Source organism: Nicotiana tomentosiformis, chromosome 2 (assembly GCF_000390325.3).
Source record: "Nicotiana tomentosiformis chromosome 2, ASM39032v3, whole genome shotgun sequence".
Taxonomy (NCBI): Eukaryota; Viridiplantae; Streptophyta; class Magnoliopsida; order Solanales; family Solanaceae; genus Nicotiana; species Nicotiana tomentosiformis.
The window spans coordinates 4704399-4728377 of NC_090813.1; the positions used below are offsets into that span (position 1 = coordinate 4704399).

The window sequence follows — 23979 nt, forward strand, 5'->3', positions numbered from 1 at the left end:
ACAACCGTGCAACTCGCCTTCTTATCCTTCCCATGGTCCAAATTCTTCCAATAATGAGATGGGACGAATTGAGAACATATTTAAGCAAATGATGGAGAAAAATGCCGACTCCGATGCCCAACTTGCCTCTCACAATACATCTATCCGAAACTTGGAAGTCCAAATGGGGAAAATCTCTCAACCCATAAACAATCATCCTAAGGGGGCACTACCAAGTGACACGGTGGTGAACCCAAAGGGTGGAAACAACACTTGACATGCCATGGCCGTTACTACACGGAGTAGAAAATGTGGGGATGCACCTACCTCGAATCAACGGAAGCTTGTAGATGATGAGCAAGTGGTTCAAGAAGATGAGATCCCAGACAATATGGTGAAAGCAAATGAGGAAGTGCGGATGGATATTGATGATAATGATGAGGAATCTCAAGAGGAAGTGAACCCGTCTAGGGATCACATCGTTGACATACCGGAACTAGCAATGCAAAAGGCTAAGGCACCAATGCCTAGGCCTTATCCTCTATATCCTCAAAGGCTCGCCAAGCAAAATAGAGAGAATCAATTCAAAAAATTCATTAACATGATGAAGAGCATATCTATCAATGTGCCATTGGTTGAAGTCTTGTAGCAAATGCTCGGTTATGCAAACTTTATGAAGGACTTAGTGGCAAAGAAGCGATCGATGAATTTTGAAACTATAAAAATGACTTATCAAGTGAGTGCAATTGTGCATTCAATGGCTCCCAAGTTAGAGGATCCCGACGCTTTCGCGATTCCTTGTACCATTGGGAGTGCCGAGTTTGCAAAAGCTCTTTGTGATCTTGGGGTAAGTATCAATTTGATGCCCTATTCAGTTTTCAAGACTTTAGGAATTGGGAAACCAAGACTCACATCTATGAGATTATAAATGGCTGATCGTAACATGAAGAGACAATTGGCAGTGATTGAAGATGTATTGGTTCGTGTTGATAAATTCATTCTTCCGACGGATTTTGTCATTCTTGATTGTGAGGTTAATTATGAGGTGCCTATTATTCTTGGTAGACCTTTCCTTGCTACGGGGAAGGCTCTAGTTGATGTTGAAGTCAGAGAACTTACCTTCCGAGTTGGTGATGAAAAAGTGGTTTTTCATGTGTGTAAGTCCATGCGGCAACCCAATAGCAAAGAGGTGTGTTCATCTGGTGACCGATATGATTGTAATTGAAACAAGTCCAGTGATGAATGTTGATGATACATTGGAGGTCGTCTTGCTCAACTTTGATGATGACGAAATGGATGACTTCATGGAATGTGTGAACTCGTTGCAAGGAATGGGGTCATACATTTATGAGCCCCGCAAATTGTCCTTGGATCTTGAAAATAGAACAACTCCCCCAACAAAGTCCTCGATCGAGGAGCCTCCTATCTTGGAGTTGAAGCCATTACCTCCACATCTTCAGTATGAATTTCTTGGCTCTTCTTCTACTTTACCAGTTATTATTTCCTCTTGTTTGACTAACGTGCAAGTAGATGCTATATTGGCGGTGCTACAAAAGAGAAAAAAGGCTATTGGATGGACATTGGCAGATATTCGGGGGATAAACCCCGCATTTTGCATAAACAAGATTAACTTGGAGGAAGATGCCAAACCATCTATTGAACATCAAAGGAGACTCAACGAAGCCATGCAAGAAGTTGTAAAAAACGAAATCATCAAGTGGTTGGATGATGGGGTTGTCTATCCCATTTCTGATAGTTCGTAGACTTCTCTGGTTCAATGTGTCATAAAGAAGGGGGCATGGTGGTGGTCACCAATGATAAGAATGAGTTTATTCCTACAAAAACGGTGATCAGGTGGAGAGTATGTATGGACTATCGTAAGCTCAACAAAGTTACAAGGAAAGACCATTTTTCACTTCCCTTCCTAGATCAAATGCTTGATAGATTGGCTGGTTGTGCTTTCTATTGCTTTCTTGATGGGTATTCCGGATACAACCAAATTCTTATTACTCCGGACGATCAAAAGAAGACTACCTTTACATGTCCTTATGGTACTTTTGCCTTCAAGCGGATGCCATTTGGGTTGTGCAATGCACCGACGACTTTTCAAAGGTGTATGATGGTGATCTTCACGGACATGGTGGAGTATTACCTTGAAGTGTTCATGGATGACTTCTCAGTGGTCGGGAATTCTTTTGATGATTGTCTCGCAAACTTGGATAAAGTGTTGGCGAGATGTGAAGAAACAAACTTGGTGCTCAATTGGGAGAAATGTCATTTCATGGTCGAGGAAGGCATTGTCCTTGGCCACAAGATCTCAAATAATGGCATTGAAGTCGACAAGGCAAAGATTGAGGTGATTTCTAAACTTTCACCTCCAACTTCATTGAAAAGCATGCGGAGTTTCTTAGGTCACGCGGGATTTTACCAACGTTTTATCAAGGATTTCTCTAGAGTGGCGAACCCTTTGTGCATGCTTTTGGAGAAAGGTGTTAAGTTCCACTTCAATGATGATTGCATGGAAGCCTTTGAATTGTTAAAGTTCAAGTTGACTACTACTCCTATTATTACCGCTCCAAATTGGAGTGTTCCTTTTGAGCTCCTATGTGATGCAAGTGATGTAGCGGTATGGGCTATTTTGGGGCAACACATCAACAAAATTTTTCATCCGGTCTACTATGCTAGTAAGACCATGAATAGTGCCCAAGTCAACTACACCGTTACATAGAAAGAGCTCCTTGCCATTGTCTTTTCTATGGAGAAGTTTCGCCCGTACTTGATGGGTGCAAAAGTCATTGTCCACAAGGATCATGCGACACTTCGCTATCTTATGAGCAAGAAATATTCCAAAGCCCGGTTGATATGATGTGTGCTTTTATTGCAAGAGTTTGATATTGACATCCAAGATCGAAAAGGAAGTGAAAACCAAGTGGCAGTCCACTTGTCTCGTTTGGAGGAGGAGAAGAGGCCGCATGATGGCCTTGAAATCAATGACCCCTTCCCCGATGAGCAACTCTTGGCTATTTCAATGAAATAGGTTCCATGGTTCGCATATCTAGCAAATTTCCTTGTAAATGGTATCATCCTGAATGAATTCTCTTCAAATCAAAGGAAGAAGCTCAAACGGGATTGTCAAGACTATTATTGGGATGAACCGTACCTTTTCCGGATTTGTATGGATTGAGTGATTAGAAGATGTGTACCGAAGGAGGAACAAGTTGAAATTCTTGGGGCTTGTCATTCTTCGCCATATAGTGGTCACCATGGTAGAGCAAGAACGACGGCCAAAGTGCTAAATTGCAGTTTTTATTGGCCCATCCTTTACAGGGATGCAAGTAATCTAGTCAAGCATTGTGATGAATGTCAAAGGGACGGTGGAATCTCATAGAAAAATGAAATGCCCCTCACCACTATTTTGGAGATTGATATTTTCGATGTATGGGGTATTGACTTCATGGGGCCCTTTGTGAGTTCACGTGGAAACACCTACATCTTGGTCGCGGTTTATTATGTGTCCAAATGAGTTGAGGCTGTTGCTCTACTTAACACTGAAGCGATAGGTGTGTTGACGTTTTTGAAGAAAATATTTTCACAAGATTTGGTACTCCCGAGGCTATCATAAGTGACGGGGGATCATATGTTTGCAACAAAGATTTTGACACCTTACTCACCAAGTATAGTGTCACTCATAAATTCACAACTCCCTATCATCCACAAGCAAATGGTCAAGTTGAAGTCTCTAACCGGGAGATAAAGAGTATTTTGTCCAAAACTGTGAATGCTAACCGGACGGATTGGTCCAAGAAACTTGATGATACTTTATGGACTTATAGGACGGCTTACAAAACACATATGGGAATGTCTCCATACCAGTTGGTGTTCGGAAAAGCCTATCATCTTCCGGTGGAACTTGGGCACAAAGCCATGTGGGCTTTAAAGAAGTTGAATCATGAGTGGGATGGCGCCGCCAACTTAAGGGTGGAACATTTGAACGAGTTGGATGAGTTCCGGTATCATGCATACACAAGTTCGTCCTTATACAAAGAGAAAATGAAATATCTTCATGACAAGTGAATTTGGAACAAAGAGTTTAAAGAGTGTGATCTTGTGTTGTTGTTCAATTCGCGACTACGGATGTTTCCTGAAAAGTTAAAATCTAAATGGAGTGGCCCGTTTGAGGTTGTGGGTGCGACATCCTTTGGTGCTTTGGACTTGAAGAATAAAAATGATGAGGTATTTAGAGTCAATTGTCACCGGGTGAAGCATTATCTGGAAAAAGTTGGTGATGGCCACGTCGTAGCGGTAATTCATTTCAAATGATGGTAATCTGCGTCGTGCCGCGACGTTAAATCAGGCACTTCTTGGGAGTCAACCCATGTTTCTTTTTCTTTAGATAGGTCTTATTATGTGTTAACTGGTTTTGAAGTGTGTTGCAGGAATGAGTGTGCTATGCAGGAACTGTGCTCAGAAAAATTGGCTAAGTATGGAAAAAATGCGGACCGCACAATTTGAGATGGGAAAATGTAAACTCTCTGAAGTTTGTTTGTCAGATAAATGGCCAAAGTGCGGCAGCACGAGGAAATATATGGACCGCACCAACATGTGCGGTCGCATAGGTAATTATGCGGACCGCGGATCAATGAAGGGAACTTGAAGAACGGGTAACAAAGTGCAGACCGCAGAAGGAATTCTGGGGCCGTACTCTTCTCTTGAACCCTTAGGCAAAACCGGTTGGTATAAATAGTAGCCCTAATGCTACTGTTGAAACTTTCCAATCTCTGAGAAATTAAAACAAAGGCTAAAATCTTGCACACAATTGATTCAATCATCTGCCACTTGATTGAGCATCTGTGATCACTCATTAACACCACTTCATCACTGGTATGTTTAAATCATTTATAGGATTCTTCAATTTTCTTAGTTTAGTTCACAATGTTTTAGTTATTTTAGACCATTTGTCAATTTCATATCTATATGGGGTGTGAATTGTGTTGGGTAAACTCCTAGTTGCTATTGAGGAATGATTATTTGGTTTTTCATGTTTAAGTGCTACTACAATGTCCAATTTGTGCATAAAATCGAAACCCTAAGAACTCTACCCGATTAAGTTTTGAAATGTTCGACCGCACAAGGAATTGTGTGGTCTGCAGAAGTATAGATTAGGGTTTTGGTGAAGCAAGATTGTGCGGACCGCACTTGAAATTGTGCGGTCTGTAGAAATTCAATCGTGGCCGCAGAAAAGTGTGTGCGGCCGCAGATCAGGGGATTCTCTATCTTTAGAGTTTTGCCATTTTCAGGTGCCCATTGTGCGGCCGCACTCAGAAAAGTGCGGACCGCACTTCAACTCTGCGGCTGCACTTTAAAATTATGCAGTCTGCAGTACTAGACATGCGACCACACTTACAATTATGCGGACCGCACTTTCGTACCCTGTAACTTGTTTTGTTCTATGGACTTCTGATTATCTTCACTTGAATTAGTACCGACTCCTGATGCTGTTTGTTGCAGAAAATGGTTTGATCCAGTGGCCGTGGTGATACATTAAAGGGGAGGGGTAAACCTTCCAGAGGCAGAGGCAAAAGCAATTTACCCCTCGCCCTCCAAAGAATAATCAGTAAGAAAGTCACATCAGCCAAACTAGATAGCCGGAACCCTCCGAGTCAAGTTCATATGCCCCATCTAGGGAAGCATCGGAGGGCAACTCAGTGCAAAAGTAGCCTGATGTGCAATCACAGCCACAACTGCCTCAGGACATATACCAACTTAAAAACGAGTCTACCTCTTTTGAGAGCACTTCTAATGGTTTGGAAGGTAACAGTCAGGCTTTAGAGCCTTCATCCACACATGTCCCTAATGCACCTGCTACCATAGTAGATGTGGATGATCTCCCGGATGATGGTCGAGGGGGTGATACTAGAGTAGCCAGCCTTGAGAGGTCGAAGAAGAAAGAAATTTGGGAAGATAGGTTCGTCAGTCTTGCAACCTTCTTTAGTTTCAGAGAGTGGTAGTCGTCGAGATCGCTCACTCTTGAGCATCAGTTTTTGTTGAAATACCTTGATAAATACAACCCGGTGGTGTCGAGGCAGTTCCGGGAGCGGAAGGGGTGGGCATGATTCACTAAAAATATGTTAGATTCCAAAGAGTACTTGGTCCGGGAATTTTATGCCAATGTGGCGTACATAAAGAAGGGAACCAAAGTGACAAAAGTGAGGAACCTGAAAGTGAGGTTTGATCAGAACACCTTGAACACCTACTTGGGGTTTGAGGATGTTGAGCCAGTGCAATATTTGAAAAAGCTGGCTATGGGTGATACAGCTCGCCTATGACTAGCTGAGATTCTGGCAGCTCCGGGACCACCACCACCATGGATCACATCAGGGATTCCTATTCATTGGAATATCCTGAACTTCGAGGCAAAGGGATGGCAGACGTTCGTATGCATCATGCTAGACCCGTGCCAGAATGAGACAAATCTTCCAATTCCTCGGGCAGTGCTAGTTGCCTCTATCATGGTCGGGTACCCAATCAATGTGGGGTGCAGTGATATCGGCCAACATGTCTTTGGTCGTCAGGCAAGGTGACACCTCCTACCCGTATCCCAACACTATCACTGAGTACCTTACGGATGCGGGGGTAGAGCTGATGGAGTTTGATACCAAGGTGCGGGCGAAGAAGCCCTTCTCATGGTATTCATTGACGGGTGGTGGAAACCCAAAGAAAAAAGGTCAGCCGACTACTACCGTAGGCCAGTCTGATGAGCCTTCGATGGTAGCTGCAGAGTCAGCCAACATGCTTTCTACTTCAGCAGTGCCTTCTACCAGTGCAGCTGCCATGACTCCACCTCCTTCTTCAGAGCCTTCAGCATCAGTTTCCCTCACCTCGACTTTAAGGACAGTGCCTATGCCCACTCATCCACTATCTGCACTGCGAGTCTCCCAGACATTGGTGAGCCTCAACAACTGGATGTAGACAGCTACTGCAAAGCTGTCTGGCCTATCCAGTGCTGTTGCAGCATAGTCATCCACCTTGGCACCCATGATTCCTCCGAAAGAGGAGGATACATTGAAGAAGATTTTGAGAATCAACAGACAATCATGAACACTTTAGTAGCACATGGAGCAGTTATTGAGGAGCTTGGGAAGCAGGTAAAGAAGATGAAGAAATCCCAGGCATCCAAGAAATTATTAGACAAACTAAGGAGAGAGGTCACTAAGATAGAAGCCGCTGGGGACCTCCAAATTGATATGCTGATGGAGACAGATCCAGAAACAACAATAGTTCCATCAGCACTAGTGGCACCAACTGGCTAGTCTGAGGAGCCAGACCTGGCTACCGACATTACTGAGGTGGTGCGCCAGATGTTCACCCACCCAGTTACTCCCAGAGCCGACGATGATGAGATCCAGTTAGAGGAGACTAAGGGCGGTGATGCTCCTATGGACACAGCCACATAGGGAGTCATTTTCACTCTTACCCTTCTTTATTCTTATTGTTTTAAGCATTGGGGACAATGCTGACTTTTATTGGGGGGGGGGGGGTGAAGTTTATTTGATATTTGGATGATTTGACATTTGGTTTGTAATAATTGATAACATTTTCCTTTTTCTTTTTATCATGTATAGATTCTCCTCTTTCTCTCTCTATTGATGTATATATTTTCTCTTTTCCTCCCTCATTATGTATATTCATTATGCTTACAGTAGCTTACTTTGTAGCTTCTTTATTTTATTTTCTTATTACTCAATATTTAATTCAATAGCTTCTTTTTAATTTAGTAGCTTCTTTTTATGTTTGAGTGGACAATAAGCCTTTGGTTTTTTTAATGCCATGGTTCTTTCCAAAGGTAGTTTTTTTTTGTGAACCAGGTGACTCTTCCTAACGATGGATGACGTGACAATCTTCTTAAGGGATTGAGTCTGTTTTTGGTGTTTAGGTAAGAATACTAGTAATAAGGAATAAAAAGACCTAATTGAGTCACGCTCGAAGAGTCAAACATGCTTCACTTGGTACCAACACACTTAACTACGTGCTTTTAATTAAAAACAAGTTTCTTGGAAAGAAATAGCTCTAGTTAGTGACCTTCTAACTCTTGTGTTGACTTAAGCAACCATCGAGTGGTTTAGTCGAACCATAGTGATTTTCAATCTTGAAAATGGTCATTGTGGGCCATCTACTCTATCCTCTTTAATAATCCAGTTGTGTGAGAGGTGAGATGTTTTTGTTCCAAGTCCAAGTACCCGTGCGAATAGTCTAGAACTTGCCCCGAATGTATTTCGAGGCGAAATATTAAGTTTTACTTGGCTTGAGAAGTGATTATAGGCTCTCCTTGACCCGCTTGAAATTTTTCATGGCCTACCAGTGTTGTTATCCTTAGTCAACCCATCTGAGCCTAAAACCTTTCTCATTTGATCACTATGTTACAAGCCTTTACCCGTTCTGTCGTGATCCTATCTTGGCACCCGAGCTTTTCTTAACACTCTTGTGAAACAATTGGATTAAAAAAATATAAGTTTAGGGGAGAGACGAGGAGTTTGAAAAAGTACCAAGGCGCAAAGAGAGAAAAGAAATCCATAGAAGGAAAGGCAAGAAAAAGAAAGTAGAACAAAAAAAAGTGAATAAATTGAAGAGTTAAAGGGATTTCAAAGAATAGCAATGATGCAAAGCATGAAAAAAATAAAGAAGGAGAAAATGAATATCATGACTAAGAAAGAGTAATGTTAAGTCTCTCTAGTTCCCCTACGGAAAAGAAAATGCCTCAAAGACTTGGCAAAACATGAGCCGATAAGAGGAAGTGGAACACTTAAGGAAAGATGAACCCGTTCTATTACAACATATCCAACCTTAGTCCCAAAGCCTTCATTGCATTCCGAAAAAGTCCTACATGATTTCAAGCCGAGTGAACTTACATTAATGGTGATCTACATGAGGGAAAAGCATATGGTACATAGAGTCGTACTTGTGACATTCCTTTGAGAGAGATGAGTGAACCTTTCACAAATTTTTGAATTGAATGCTACATTTTTTAGTGAGTTATGCTAACGGATAGTAGAGGAGGAGGAATTTGGGATTCACAATGACTTATATGAAAGAGCGAGTTTCCTTGATGAATAAAGTCAACTCTTGATGCTCAAGTGTCACATTAGAACTATTTGCGCTTAAAAGCTCAACTCATCGCCTTGTTGATAATTCATAAGTGTTGTGGGTTATTATTGGTCCCAATTGATGTGTGATTGATGCATCTTTGATTAGCTGGAATAGCTCTTAACTTTTGGAGGTAGGAATTACTTTATTTTCTTGAGGACAAGCAAAAGCATAAGTTTGTTTCATTTTGTTATTTATATAAATTTTAGTGTTTTATAGTTTATTGTATATATATATGTAAATCTTTATTTGCAACAGGGGGCAATATTTTCAATTCAATTAAACTGTTACAATAGCTAACAGAACCGTTGCCATAGGACCTACAAACCGTTCCAAAATAATCTAAAAACCGTTGCAATAGGTAGTTCAACCGTTGCAATATCTTAAAGAAATCGTTGCCATTTCTATAATAGATGTAACAGTTTAATTGATATAGTAACGGTTATTGACCGTTGCATTTAACGTTATGGTAGCGGAAATTAATTGTTGCAGTTGATAAGAATAATCGTTCCAACAGGAATAGGGCAAATCATTGCGACAGACTATACTATAGCAACAGTTATCTCAACCGTTCCAAAAACCGTTCCTTAAGCTCTATAGGCATGCGAGCTTGTGGAACGGGCGCTGAACCGTTGCAATACCTCTATGGCAACGATTTACCTATCTGTTGCAACGATTTTCCATGCGTAGCCATAAGTGAGTTTTTTAGTGGTGCTTTTTGAACATAGATTTCTTATTCTAATTATCAATATGGGTTTAATTATCATTTCTTCTTCTATTTCTTTTGTCTTAAGCATGAGTAGCTAGATTTTCACTAGGGTTGTGACCCAACCCTAGAGTGTAAACTTAATAGGTGTTTGAATTATGGCTTGTTTATGGTTGGGTATTTATTATTTAGCCTTGTTCTTGCTTTTAATTGTAGAATTAATGGTTGCAAACATTAGTTCATGCCTATTTGACTTGGTCTCTACTTTAGAAAGAGAGACTTAGTCTAGGAAAACTTGGCTAACAGGGAATTTGGGTGAATCAAGATATTGATAGTCCCAATTAAAAGGTTAAATATAGAGATAGTAAAACCCGACTTGAGCTTGTTATCAACCGTTTTGTTCTACACCCATTTGGACTTGAGAAAGCCAAATTGGGCAAAGTCACTCTTTGACCAAGAGGTATTGAGTGGGTATTCAAGTGTTGATGTCTATAATACACCCCGACCAATAAAATAAGCTTTAAAGTTTACAACCCGTTAGGCAAACACCTAGGTGAAGGTCATAGCCCTAGGTCTTTTTATCATTTGAAAAACAACAAAAATAATTTCTTAGTTTCATTACTTAATCTTGCAATCTTAAATTGGAATAGACATAGAACAAGCATCAATTTGTGGAAGTGTAATTTGAGATTGTTCATACTCATACACTACAATTTATACTCCTAAATCCCACGTATAGCTCCGTGTGGAATTCGTCTCTGACTCCTTGTTGGGTATTACTATTGCAATCGACCGTTTTATAACCTTAAATTGAGGTGTGAACTCGTACGAGATCAGATACGGGTAGGAGGTATCAGCTTGCCTGGCGACCACAAATATGTTGGCCGATATCACGGCACCCACATTGATCGGTTACCCGGCCATGATGGAGGCGATTAGAATTGCCCGCGGGATAGAAAGATTTATCTCATTCTGACACGGGTCAAGTCGGATACATACAAAGGTCTGTCACCCATTCGCATAAAAACTCAGGGTGTTTCTGTAAATAGACACCCCTGCCATAATCCATGGTGGTGGTGGTGGTAGCCCAGAAGCTGCCAGAATCTCAGCTAGCCACGGGCGATGGTATCCCCAATTGCCAACTTCTCCAAATACTGTGCGAGCTCAACATCATCAAACCCCAAATAGCTGTTCAACGTGTGCTGGTCAAAAAGCACTTTCCGGTTCCTCACTTTTGTTACCTTTGTCCTTTTCTTGATGTGCGCCACATTGGCGTAGAACTCCCAGACAAGGTATTCCTTCGCGTCCACTACACTCTTGGTGAACCACATCTACTGCCTCAAGACTGTCGGATTATACTGTTCAAGATCTTTCAATTGGAACTGTCGCTCAAGAGTGAGCGACCTCACCGTCCATCACCTACGGAAGCTAGTGAAGGCAACGAGACTGACGAACCGGTTCTCCCAGACCTCTTTCTTCTTCGACCACTCAAAGCTGACAATTATAGTATATCCCCCTCGGCTATCATCTGGGATGTCATCAACTGTAGTCACTGGTGCCTCAGGGACATGTGCAGAGGAGGGCTGGGAAGCTTGACAAGCACTTTCCGAACCCTCAGAGGTGCTATGTGATATGGAAGGCTCGTCCCGGAGTTGATACCTTCCTAATGGATTTGATTGGACAACCGACAGCTCTTGAACTGCCCTCTGATGCTTCCCTAGATGGGGCATAAGAACTAGATTCGGAGGGCTCTGCATTTCTCTCTCGACCGTCTGTAGCCTTCTTTGAGATTATCTTTTGGAGGGTGAGGGGTAAAGTAATCTTGCCTCGAACCCTGGAAGGTTTACCCCCCCCCCCCCTCTCTTGAAGTATCACCTCTACCTCGAGATCTAACCATTTTCTGTTCCAAGCAAAAGCAGGTATCAGTTGTAATTCAAGTGCAAACATACAAGAACACACCAGAGAGACATTGAACAATACAGTGTAAAACATGCTTGCAGGGTAGGGGAGTGTGTTCTACGGAATTCTTATTGCGGCTGCAGACTGGGCATTGCAGACCGCACAATTTAATCTTGCGACCGCATGATTGGATTTGTGCTACGCACAATTGTTAGTGCGACCACAAAATTGGATTGTGGTCCGCACAATTGTCATTGCGGCCGCAGTTCAGATACCACCAATATGCCAACTCTATGATAACAGAGAACGGACTATTTTGCGGACGCAATCACTTTTCTACGGTCCGCACATTTTCCATTGCGGCCGCACATGTGAGTCATCAAATTGACAACTCTCTCATAACAGAGAACTAGTTGTTCTACAACCGTGATGGGATTTTCGCGATCCACACATTTTTCATTGCGGCCGCAGACTCATGCTTGACTAAAGTACCCTAATTTCAACTTCTGCTGACCGCACAATTTCTTGTGCGACTGCAGATTTCAACACAGTTATGATCAGAGTTCTAGGGTTTGCAATTTTTGCACAAATTTGACATAGTGGTAGTGTATAATCATGAAAACCAATTTATCTATTCCCCATAGAGTAAGTATTACTTGACCCACTACAGTTTTAACCCCACATGGTTGTATAATTGAATTCTATTGACAATTGACTTAAAACTAACTAACAAGTGGTAAATTAAACTAAAAATTGAAAAATTCTACAAGTAATTGAGGCATACCAGATTTGAAGTAGTGCAAATGAGTGATCACATATGTTGAGTATGTGTGGCAGATGATTTATCAGATGATTTTAGTGTTTGAGACTTGTGAATGCTCAGAGTGGGAAAAAAGGGTAACAGTAGCCCTAGGCCTTCTATTTATACTAGACGATTTTGACTGAGGGAAAGAGTGTTGAGTGCGGCCGCAAAATTCCTATTGCGGTCCGCACTCTGTTACCTGGAGGCTCAGAAGCCCTTCTGTGCTGCGGTCCACAGAATTTTTGGTGCGGCCGCAGAATTTGTTACAGACCACAGATTTTGTCGTGCGGACGCACTTTGGCCATTTCTCTGACAAACCAATTTCAGAGAGTTGTCATTTTTCCCTTTCAAATTATGCGGTCCGCAGTGTAATTGTGTAGCCGCAGATCACTTTTTGTTGTAGCAACCAACATTTTGCGGTCTGCACTTCTTTCACTCAGCCAATTTTCTAGGCATAATTACTGTAAAGCACACTCATTCCTGCAACATACTTAAAAACTAGTTAGCACCAAAATAACACCTAACTACAAAAGACGAAAAGGAAAGAAAAATGAACATGGGTTGCCTCCCAAGAAGTGCCCGATTTAATATCGCGGCACGATGTAGACTACCATTATTTGAAATGAATCACTGCCACAATGTGACAGTCACAAACTTTTCCCAGATAATGCTTTACCCGGTGACCATTGACTCGGAATACCTCATCATTTTTGTTCTTCAAGTCCAATGCACCAAATGGTGTCACACCCACGACTTCAAACGGGCCACTCCATTTAGACTTTAATTTTTCGGGAAACATCCTCAACCGTGAGTTGAACAACAATGCAAAATCACCCTCTTTGAACTCTTTGTTTTGAATGTATTTGTCATGGAGGTTTTTCATCTTCTCTTTGTAAAAGGACAAACATGCATAGGCATGGTACCGGAACTCATCCAATTCATTCAAATGTGCAACCCGCAAGTTAGCAGTTGCATCCCAATCAAGATTCAATTTCTTTAAAGCCCACATTGCTTTGTGCTCAAGTTCCACCGGAAGATGACAAGATTTTCCAAACATCAATCCATCTAGAAAGTAATAGAAAGCACGACTGACCAACCTATCAAGCATTTGGTCAAGGAAGTGAAGTGGAAAATGATCCTTCCTCGTGACTTTTTTAGCTTACGATAGTCCATACACACTCTCCACGTGGTCACCGTTCTTATGGGAATCAACTCATTCTTGTCATTGGTGACCACTATCATGCCCCCTTCTTTGGGACACATTGCACCGAAGAAGTCCACAAACTATCGGAAATGGGGTAGACAACCCCGACATCCAATTACTTGATAATTTCCTTTTTGACCACGTCTTGCATAGCTTCATCGAGTCTCCTTTGATGTTCAATATATGGGTTGGAATCCTCCTCCAATTTAATCTTGTGCATGCAAAATGCGGGGCTTATTCCTCGAATATCCACCAAAGTCCACCCAATAGCCTTCTTCCTCTTGTGGAGCACCGCCAATGTAGAGTCAACTTGCACGTTAGTCAAATAAGAGGAAAAAATAACCGGTAAAGTAGAACAAGGACCAAGAAATTCATACCGAAGATGTGAAGGTAATGGCTTCAACTCCAAGGTAGAAGGCTCTTCAATTGAAGGCTTTATAGGAGGAGTTTTCCTATTTTCAAGATCCAAGGAAAGTTTCTGGGGCGCATAGTTGTACGACCCCATTCCTTGTAAAGAATTCACATATTCCATAAAGCCATCCATCTCGTCATCATCAAAGTTGAGCAAGACATCCTCCAACATATCATCCACATTAATCATGGCACTTGTATCATCAATAATCATATCGGTCACCAAGTCCACGAAAGAACACACTTCATTGCTATTTGGTTGTTGATACACTGGGGGCCTTTGAAAACCCGACCCCCGATTTCCTTGATTTTTATTCCACCCGCCTTGATTGTTGCCTCCCCAATTGCCTTGGTTATTGTTGTTATGCCAATTCCTTTGATTATTTCCTCCACTCCAATTGCCTTGATTGTTGTCGTTATTCCAATTGCTTTGATTGTTTCCACCACTCCAATTATCTTGATTGTGAGAATTCCAATTTCCTTGATTGTTTTGAGGTCTCCATTGTTGTTGGCTTGGGCCTTGGAAGTTGTTTCTTTGCCCTTGAAAGTTGTTCATATATTGGACCTCTTCTTCTTGGTCATTGTAGGAATCCTCTTGCTCAAACCCACTATCTTCTTGCACAAAATTTTCTACTCTTTGTTGTACTTGCGGATTCTTTGTTCTCCGTTTGTTCACCATCATACTTACTCCTTTCATTGCATTGACTTGCCTCGGGTTTTGCACTTGTTGAAGTCAAGCCTTTGCCAATTGGTTCATGGTGGTCCTCGGGTATGGCTTACCCATGGTCATGTAATTCTTTGTGAAGGTGAATCATATTGGGATCACCCTGTGGAACATTAGCTCGGGATTTTCATGTCGATGAAGTATCCACCATCTCATCCAAAATATCACATGCCTCTGCATAAGGCGTAGTCATGAAGTTCCCACCAGCAAGTTAATTCACTACACATTGGTTGGTTGTATTGATCCTCCGATAGAAAGTTTGTTGAATCATGTTCTCCGTCATATCGCTGTTGGGACACTCTTTCACCATTGTTCTATATTTTTTCCATATCTTATATAGTGGTTCACTGGGCTCTTGCTTGAATGCTAGAATTTCATCCCGAAGAATAGTCATGTGCCCAGAAGAGAAGTACTTTGAAATAAATTTCTCCGCTAGTTCATCCCAAGTATGAATGGAATAATTTGGCAAATATTCCAACCAATCTAAAGCTTTCCCCCATAGAGAGAAGGGAAAAAGCCTTAGCCTCAAAGCATCTTCGGAGACATTAGTTTGTTTACTCTCCCCAACAAGTATCTACGAACCTCTTCAAGTGTTTGTATGCATTTTGACCTAGTCCACCGGTGAAAAACCCTCGTTGCTCGAGCAAAGTGAGCATCACGTTGGTTATTTGAAAGTTGCCCACCCTAATACGGGGAGGGACTATAGTACTTGCATACCCTTTATTCGTCAACACCTGGTGTGGAGCCTCTCTTGGTGGAGGTGGGGGTGGGATGGGGTGGAGCGGGTACATTGTCATGAGGCGCTCGGCCTAGTCAATTTGCTTGAGGTTCAAGAGGGACCTCATCCATTTGATCATCTTCAACGTCCATATCCCCCAAAGTTATGTTTCCGAGCTTATTGTTTGACATGATTGCACCTACAATTTTTCAACACGTTAGTAACAAGGAAGGAAAAGAAGATATTTCAAAAACACACCTAAATATATATTTAACACCATTTTTTTAACTCCCCGGCAACGATGCCAAAAATTGATCTCGTCCAATTTCACACCACAATTCAAGGTTATGGAATGGTCGATTACAATAATAGTACCCAACAAGAGTTGGAGTCGATTTCCACAGGGAGTTATATATGGAAGTTAGGCGTATATATTGTAGTACGTGAGTTTGAACGACCTCAATTTACACTTTCATAAATTGGGGTTGATTCTATATCTAATTTAAGCTAAGATTGCAAAGTTAAGAAATGAAACTAAGAAATTGTTTTTGTTGTTTTACAAGTTTTGTAAAAAGCATATGGCTATGACCATCATCTAGGTGTTTGCCGTATGAGATATAGACCTTAATGCTTATTTTGTTGATCGAGGTGTATTATAGCTATCAACTCTCAATTACCCACTCAATACCTCTCGGTCAGAAATTAATTTTGCCCAATTTGACTTTCTAAAGTCCAAATGGGTATTGCACAAAACGGTTGATAAAAGCTCAAGTCGGGTTATTACTATCTCTAGGTTGGACCGTTTAATTGGGATTATCAATCTCTCGATTGACCCAATTTTTTGTTAGCCAAGCTGTCCTAGACTAAATCTCTCTTTTTCAAGTAGAGACTAAGCCAAAAAGGCATGAACTAATATTTACAACCATTAATTTCACAAATTAAAGCATGAACAATGTTAAATAATAAACACCCAACCATAAACAAGCATTAAGTTAAATACCCATAAAGTTTTCACACTAGGGTTGGATCACAACCCTAGTAAAAATCTAGCTACTCATGCTTGAGATTGAAGAAATAGAAGAAGAAATGATAAATAAACTCATATTGTGAAATTAAAATGATAAAATGTATGTTAAAATATCCCAAAATATGAAAAACTACTAAAAGAAGTAAAGAGAAACGCCTATTGTAGCTACTGATGTCAAAAGTTGACCTAATTTCGTGAAACTCTTCTATTTATACAAAGCTGATAATTTCGGACAAAAATGCCCCTCGGGAGGTTCTGTGGCCGCACAATTTCATGTGCGGTCCGCATATTTCTTCAACTTATCAGGACTTGGAGGTCTTCGGCCGCATAATTCTGATATGCGGCCGCGAAGCAATCTTTCTGCAGTCCGCAGATTTGTAACTGCGGTCGCAACTTGGTTCTGCGGTCCGCACATTTACTTCTGCGGCCGCACAATTCTTGTGCGGTCCGCACTTCTAAGGGACTTGAAACTTGAGAATTTGCACATTCTCTGAACTTTGTTCCTAGCCCAGGTTTTGCGGTTGCACAATTCATGTGCGGTCCGCACTTTGTGAGCTTATGGCAGTGCCTTTTATTGCCTTTGGTGTAGATTACTCCTTTTTGAGTTGGATTTCATCTCGGGAGTCCATCTTCCAATATTCCTGCAGTTTAGCACATTTCATCAGTTTTGGGAACACAATTCAATACTTTTAGACTAAAACAAAAGTTAAAATGTGCTAATAAGTAGTTAAAATCCCCACTTATCATAGACAATGATAATTTTCAATTTCTTTGCTGACAAGGTTAAGCATTGAGACAATCCACGCGCAATTTTGCAGGCATGACGTGGTTGCCTTCTACTTGTCTGATAAAAATGCAGACTTGAGCTTTAAAATTCTGGTAATCGAACCCGAGTCCTCTTGTTCTTGGAAATCTATTTATGTTTGGTTGAAATTTTAGCCCAAGTTTCATGCCAAAAGAATGAGATGTTAGAGAAGATGGGTGCCTTTTCTTCTTCAGTAAGGCCATGATTTCAAAACCAAAATACTTCGCTCTCTCATTGGATGTGGTTGACAGATATATGGATAGAATTGTTTTTGATTTCATGTAAACCCAAAATCAATCTATGGATTTATATACAATCGTTTCTGTTATAACGGGTAAGGAGTAAGAAAAAAATATAGAAGAAATTAAAGGTAAAGGAAATGAAAAAGAAAAGAGAAAAAGTAGAGAAGATATTCATGGAAGTTGAGTCCACTCGTTTAAGTTTTGTTTTTTAAAGAACTAAATTAGGTCAGAGTTATGGGTAGAGGGGAAATAAATCGGGTAAAAAAGGGGATGTGTCTCTTTAATTTTGAGGTGCCACGTGGCAGTCCATCCAATTGAGAGGTATATTTGAATAATAGTATAACAGTATGAGATAAAATAATCAAATAGTATAATGTAGGGTATTTTTAAATCTTTTTCAATAGTACATGAATATATTTGACCATTTCCGTTTATTATTTAGTATATGTGTTGTTGGGTCATGCTCGTTCATAAAAATAGTGACTCGGTCGGTTTCGGTTCCGATCCTGGGCTGGACCCAAGCTTGTCATACTGGATTGTTAAGAGACCAATATATTTATAGTACAATTTAATTTATAAACTTGTAATTTATTAGTAAATAATATAATTACCAAAATTTAAATAGTTTGTTAAAGCCTTGAAAGCTAAAACGTGAAAGTAATATTTGGGGGAAAAACATCAAAGGATTAAGAGTCTAAATTTCATTAGACAATAATTTAACAAGAAGATTTCAAATTGCAAGTTGTATTTTGATTTTTAAATTTGCAAATTAAAAGTCTATAGTAACTAAATTAATATTAAATATAGGCAAAATAGTCTCGTGGCCACTTAAACTTGCGCCCAATTGCCAACCCAATACACAAACTTATACATTTCCCATTTGAACACTCTAACTCCGATATTTGTTAACTAATAAACCACTTTGATCGTTTATCGTGCCTATTTGGAGGCAACATAGATGACATGGCCAAATTGTGTGCACATCAAGCTAAAAACGTGCGTGAGTGTAATACTTTGATGGAAAAAGTATTTTAAAAAATATAAATAATGAAAAGATAACAAAAAGAAAAAAGAAAAAATTAAAGCTTCCTCTGTTCCTCCCAGCCCATTTCGTCCTCCTTACCCATCCCCATTTCTTTAGTTTCATATCCCATCCCCCGGTGATCCAATTCCATCTCATCTCCATCCCCTTTCCATTATTAATTTTTACTTGAAAATGATTAATCTTATTCTATTGAGTACAAGAATGCAGAAGAAGAAAGATAGAAAAAGTTATCCACACAACTCTATGTCGGCAAAAGAAAATCTCTGATGATGGTGCTGAAGAAATTTTTCTGATCATTGCTCCTTTTTTTTTTTCTTTCTTTAAATTTTGTGGCAGGGGATATTGAATTGTATTATTTTTTATTTGCTTGGTCTGGGCTTGGTGGGACGGAGGTTTTAACGGAGATGGTAATTAGGGGTTTTGGGCGAAAATGGTGGCTGAAAATTCAGAGACATTTACCAGTGGCTTCTCCGGCCAACTCGAGTTTTTTGGTGGTCTATTAGTTTCTTGGATTTGGGGCTTGGTCGGAGGTTTGCCGGCAATAGCTTCTTTTACTGGGGGGGGGGGGGGGAGACACGAGTTCAATGATGAAGATGACATAAAATTTTAATTTATTAATTTTAAAAATGGGACCCACAAATAACACATGACAAGTAATAAATAGTCTAACATATGATGTGTTGACATGTCACCGCAATTGATATACACGTGTTGTTAGATGTGTTTCTTAGTACTCATTCTGTCAAGTTGAAGTATTCAAATGGAAAATGTATAAGTTTGTGTATCGGGTTGGCAATTGAGCGCAAGTTTAAGTGGCCACGAGGCCATTTTGCCTTAAATATAAGTGTACATTTAAAGGTTTTGCATTGTCTTTTGTAGTTCTTCCATGTCAATATGAACTACTTGGCCTACTTTTGGGGTGTCTAATTCAAATGATCAATCAATTGTCAATATATTTTAAATTTTTTGGTATTCCGTTTTATCTACATTTTCACGACCTTGATTCAATTGCTACGATCTAATCCAATCACTAAAACACACCAGCACCTCCAAGGCATTGCTACCCAATGAGTGATATATGTCTCATATCTATTGCCTTATTTGGCTAAATGCGTTTTCTGATGAAATAATTGAAATTGGCACATTTAGCACGTCTCGAGCTATTGCGAAAAGAATGAAAAATGACTTTGCATTATCCTTTCCATAACAAAATATCCTTTGTGCGATGCAATATCTGCTTTTGCAAGTAAAATTGAAGTTCATCACTATTCATGCTATTGTGTTGTGTAAAAAAAATAATGTAGACCAAATAGCAAAAACATCTACACCATCATTTTCATCGATAGAAACTGAAGTAGAAACAAAACTAGAAGGAAGGTTCGAATTAATATTTATTACAACAGAAGAAGCATCAATCAGGTTTGCGTAATAATTGTATAATTGCTTCAAATGCTCATTTAGGTCTCTCATACAAGTATGAATGTACGAGATTTCAGTTGGTCCAATTTTCGTATAGGTATACAAAATATTGATTAATTGGTGTCAAATAAAGATCTTGATAGAAAATTTTAAAACATCACCAATTAAATAAATAATGTAAAAATAGTTTTTGAAATTTTCTTGCATTTTTTCGGTGGCATCACTATATCTTTCTTTATTCTTGAATTCAGAAAATAAAAGAGAATCAGCTATATGCTTAACTTATTTGTCGTTTAAAAACAAATTAGTGTAGTTTAATGCATGTAATTAGAATGTTAGGAAGATTTAGATTATAAAGTAAAAAAAAAAAGTAGTGGATTGCTGAATCATTCAAAGCAAGATATATAATAAAGAGATTCGAGCCCTGGAAATAGAGAACTTCTTATTAGGGAACGTTTTACACTCCTTAGTATGCTTACTTGAAGTGAATTTAAATTAGTCAGACCAATTAATTTTGAAATATTAGATGATTAAACAAAAAAAATACTTAAGACCTTGACAAATTAGGGTCATTCTTTACCGTCGTAGCATGTGACACCTTTTTGGTTACACGATTAGTATGGCCAATATTAACATCATAACATGTACGTAGTTTATATTATTTTGAAATCTTATAGAATTTTAGTAGACCGATGAATTATTATAAATATATGTTTATTTGGGACATTTTTACTGTCATTAGATGAAAAACATACTCGATGTTTGTGTCATTTTTTTCAATCATGTGAAGTTACATAAAATTAACAAAACGTGTACTCCTCCATTTAAATGTATAGAACTAGACATTTCTTACAACTTAGAACAATACATGAACTTTAAATATTTTATTTGGTACCTTGTGTAAGGATAATAATAGTCTGGACAGATTTATATTATGAAATTCTCATTCTTTCCCGAATTAAGATTTTAAACTCTACCCATTTGGTAAACAAAAATAGAAGAAGTGTTCAAGCAAACCAAAACTCAACTTCTTTTGGGAAGGGAACATTATAGGAATAATAAAGAGAAATGACATTGTATAGCCGCTCTTAAAATAATAGTCAAAAAATATATATTTTTTGTATATATATATATATATAAATTATACAAATTTTATATACATTTTCGATTATTAAATATAAATAGTTTATTGTGCAGACTAATGAATATGACTTTAATGGTTTCATTTCATTGTACGAACTGGGCTCTTAAATCATCCATGTTTCTACTGTTGTCGTACGCGAAGACTTTAGAAAGATTTTATGTCATTATCAAAAAGACAGCTTTCTCTTGTACTAATAGTAAAATATTTTGGATTTAGTGCTTAAGAAAAATTAACACAAATTGTCTTCATCCCACCATTATAATATAGGTATAATTTATACTATATAATATATATTTAATCATATATAATCAGTATATATAAATTCTAGAAAAGTAAAGCGATAAATCGATTAATATAAAAATAAGGTTTATATGTTCTATAGAGAAAGATCCACGTACTCTCAATTCAAAGTCCATCAACACAGTATTTGTTGATTTTGGTCCCAACAAATACTCTTCATTTTTTCTTGTGCTTTTTTCCTAACTCATGCAGAACGCAGATCATCTTAATCTCGGTTATTAGTCTTAAGTTTTATATAGACAATGAATTTAACTTCTATATATTGATAGTGTAAAAAATTATTTGCACAATTTGATCAATTGTAAGATGTGGTAATGGAAGTGGCCGAGGAGGTAGTAAACTACTTACACAATAAGATCAATCTATATATTTTAATAAATAGAAATTAAATATTAAAATATATAATTACACTTGCGCAATCAAATATGACACTAAAAATTATATTGTAAATAAATTAGCGAAACAAACAGGTAATTATAATTACTTTATTTTTTAATTATTATGTTGTAAATACTAGCCTAGTAATTATACAATAATTTCCAAACACGCATATATTTCATGTTAAGATTACAACATTACACATTTATTGGCCAATATCCCAATTAGCAATTGCACTAAACTTGGTCAGAAGTAGTGCTGTGCATTATTTGGGTTAACCTGAATATCTGAACCCGTGTTATTTGGATTGGTTTGGATAGAATTTTAGCTTTTTCGATCGGATTTTGAATCTTAATTTAATTATTTTGAATATCGAATCGGATACGATTTGACTCAATTTATATCCGAATCGATCATAAACCTGAAATTTATATTTTACATATAACAGACAAGGGTGCCCTTGCAGAAATTTTAAGATTGCTTTGTTATCTCTCTCACTGTTTTTGCCCTTTCTTTCTTTTCAATATTAAATGTGAAACATATAGAAATCAATGAGTTTTACTATTAAAAATAATACGAGATATCATTTATTTTAGCATCTTGATAAGGCGTATAATTCGAACCAAAATCCAAAATATTTATCCGATCCAAACATCAAAATCCATCCAATCCGAATTTAATTTGGTTTAGATTCGGATTGCAATTTAAAAAATCCAAAATCCGAAACTATAATTCGAAACGTGCCAAATCCGATCCGACCCATGAACATACCCAGTGAGAAGTCCTTCCCCTTGCCTCTCACTCCAAACTAGGGTTACAAAACTGCTAGAGAATAATACTGTTTATCCTTAAAAATAGATAACAATTAAACTTATAATGTGGTTCTAAGGACACGTGATTTCACTTAATACCAATTGATAAATATGAAGATTAATAACATAAATGAACTATAAAGTAAAGCAAACTAGTGTTAGAATGGAACTCAGCCCTCGAGTTTGGATACCCTCGAACTGGTTGATATAAAAATAATTAAAATATAACAAGCTGATGAACAATAGTATAAACGAGAAAGATAATTATATTACTTTGATATCTGTGAACAATGTGTGTTACAAATGATTAGAACCCCTCTTTAAATAGTAGAGGAATTCCACTTATGGTATAATTCTAATTACAGAAGGAAATCCCATGATTAGCTAATTAACAGTTTCTGATTTGATCCGTTCCGAGATTTTTACGCCATGATCCTCGACCAATCACGGATATCTCGCCTTTCTATTATTGTGCTATCTCCGTTTTTGCTCGATGTTTGTCTCATTTGGTTTCGATCGCTACTAGCCTCGATCTCGACATGTACCTCGATTTTGAACTCGGTACTTTATCCTCGTGATTTAGTCTGTTCCGTTACGAGGCCATCCTTCGATGCAACCTTTCGGTCTCGGTCAAATAGTAAAATCGGGTGGGCTCGATTTTAACCGTATATAGATAGTCCCCTCATTTTTTGGAGTAAAATGACAAGAAACGAATTGAGCCTTCGATTTTCTACCTCGACCTATCATGACATCATCCTCGTGACGTAAGCTACGGGAGTGACCGAAATGTCCCGTCGGGACAGTTCCCCAAGTCATTAATGAGTGTTAGTTGGTGGTCGGCCACTAGTGCCTTTGAACCGTCATCGTGAATCCAATAAATAGACCCCTTCCTCATTGATTCAAACTTTACTTTCACTTCTTTATAATCTCCAAAGCTTTTACATCTATTAAGTTTTTCCCTTTTACAAATCTTCAGGTTTTGTTGTTAATCCTTTCTCAAACATCAAGTCCTATTATTTTCCTCTTCTTCAAACTTACACAAAAATGGCAAAAATATCGAAAACGGTACCACTAAAAGAAGCTGCTTCATCTTCTCAACCGGCCGGCGGGAAAACGCCGGCGGAACCCCGTCTTGAGGAATGCATTCCTAGGGGGTGCGCGCTAAACTACGATTTCAAGACCGATAAAGCCTCATTGATTCCTAGTTAATGCGAGCCAATGTT

The 23979-nt window shown here is 38.8% G+C and overlaps 2 protein-coding genes and 1 long non-coding RNA gene across 3 annotated transcripts; 1 reads left to right on the plus strand and 2 right to left on the minus strand.

The window, feature by feature from the left end:
* The first annotated feature begins 703 nt into the window (after positions 1-703).
* Positions 704-1204, plus strand: LOC138904264 (uncharacterized). The gene is made up of 2 exons (XM_070192769.1): positions 704-826; positions 929-1204. The coding sequence occupies exons 1-2, from the start codon at positions 704-706 to the stop codon at positions 1202-1204; spliced, it is 399 nt and encodes a 132-aa protein (XP_070048870.1).
* An 11936-nt stretch (positions 1205-13140) lies between these two features.
* LOC138904265 (uncharacterized) lies at positions 13141-13790 on the minus strand. Its single transcript, XM_070192770.1, has 2 exons — positions 13691-13790; positions 13141-13592 (listed from the first exon to the last, which is right to left on the minus strand). Exons 1-2 carry the CDS (start codon positions 13788-13790, stop codon positions 13141-13143), a joined length of 552 nt encoding a protein of 183 aa, XP_070048871.1.
* A 2838-nt stretch (positions 13791-16628) lies between these two features.
* On the minus strand, positions 16629-17797 carry LOC138906358 (uncharacterized). Its single transcript, XR_011413621.1, has 2 exons — positions 17352-17797; positions 16629-17252 (listed from the first exon to the last, which is right to left on the minus strand). It is a non-coding gene; the product is annotated as an uncharacterized lncRNA (long non-coding RNA).
* Between the last annotated feature and the right edge of the window lie 6182 nt (positions 17798-23979).

What these genes read in the sequence shown, in the direction of transcription:
- LOC138904264 (XM_070192769.1), top strand. Translation starts at nt 704, where the DNA reads ATGACTTATCAAGTGAGTGCAATTGTGCATTCAATGGCTCCCAAGTTA. An exon ending in AAGCTCTTTGTGATCTTGGG is followed by an intron (nt 827 to 928) that starts GTAAGTATCAAT and finishes CGTAACATGAAG; the next exon opens with AGACAATTGGCAGTGATTGA.
- LOC138904265 (XM_070192770.1), bottom strand. Translation starts at nt 13,790, where the DNA reads ATGTGTCCCAAAGAAGGGGGCATGATAGTGGTCACCAATGACAAGAAT. An exon ending in GAGAGTGTGTATGGACTATC is followed by an intron (nt 13,593 to 13,690) that starts GTAAGCTAAAAA and finishes ATTACTTTCTAG; the next exon opens with ATGGATTGATGTTTGGAAAA.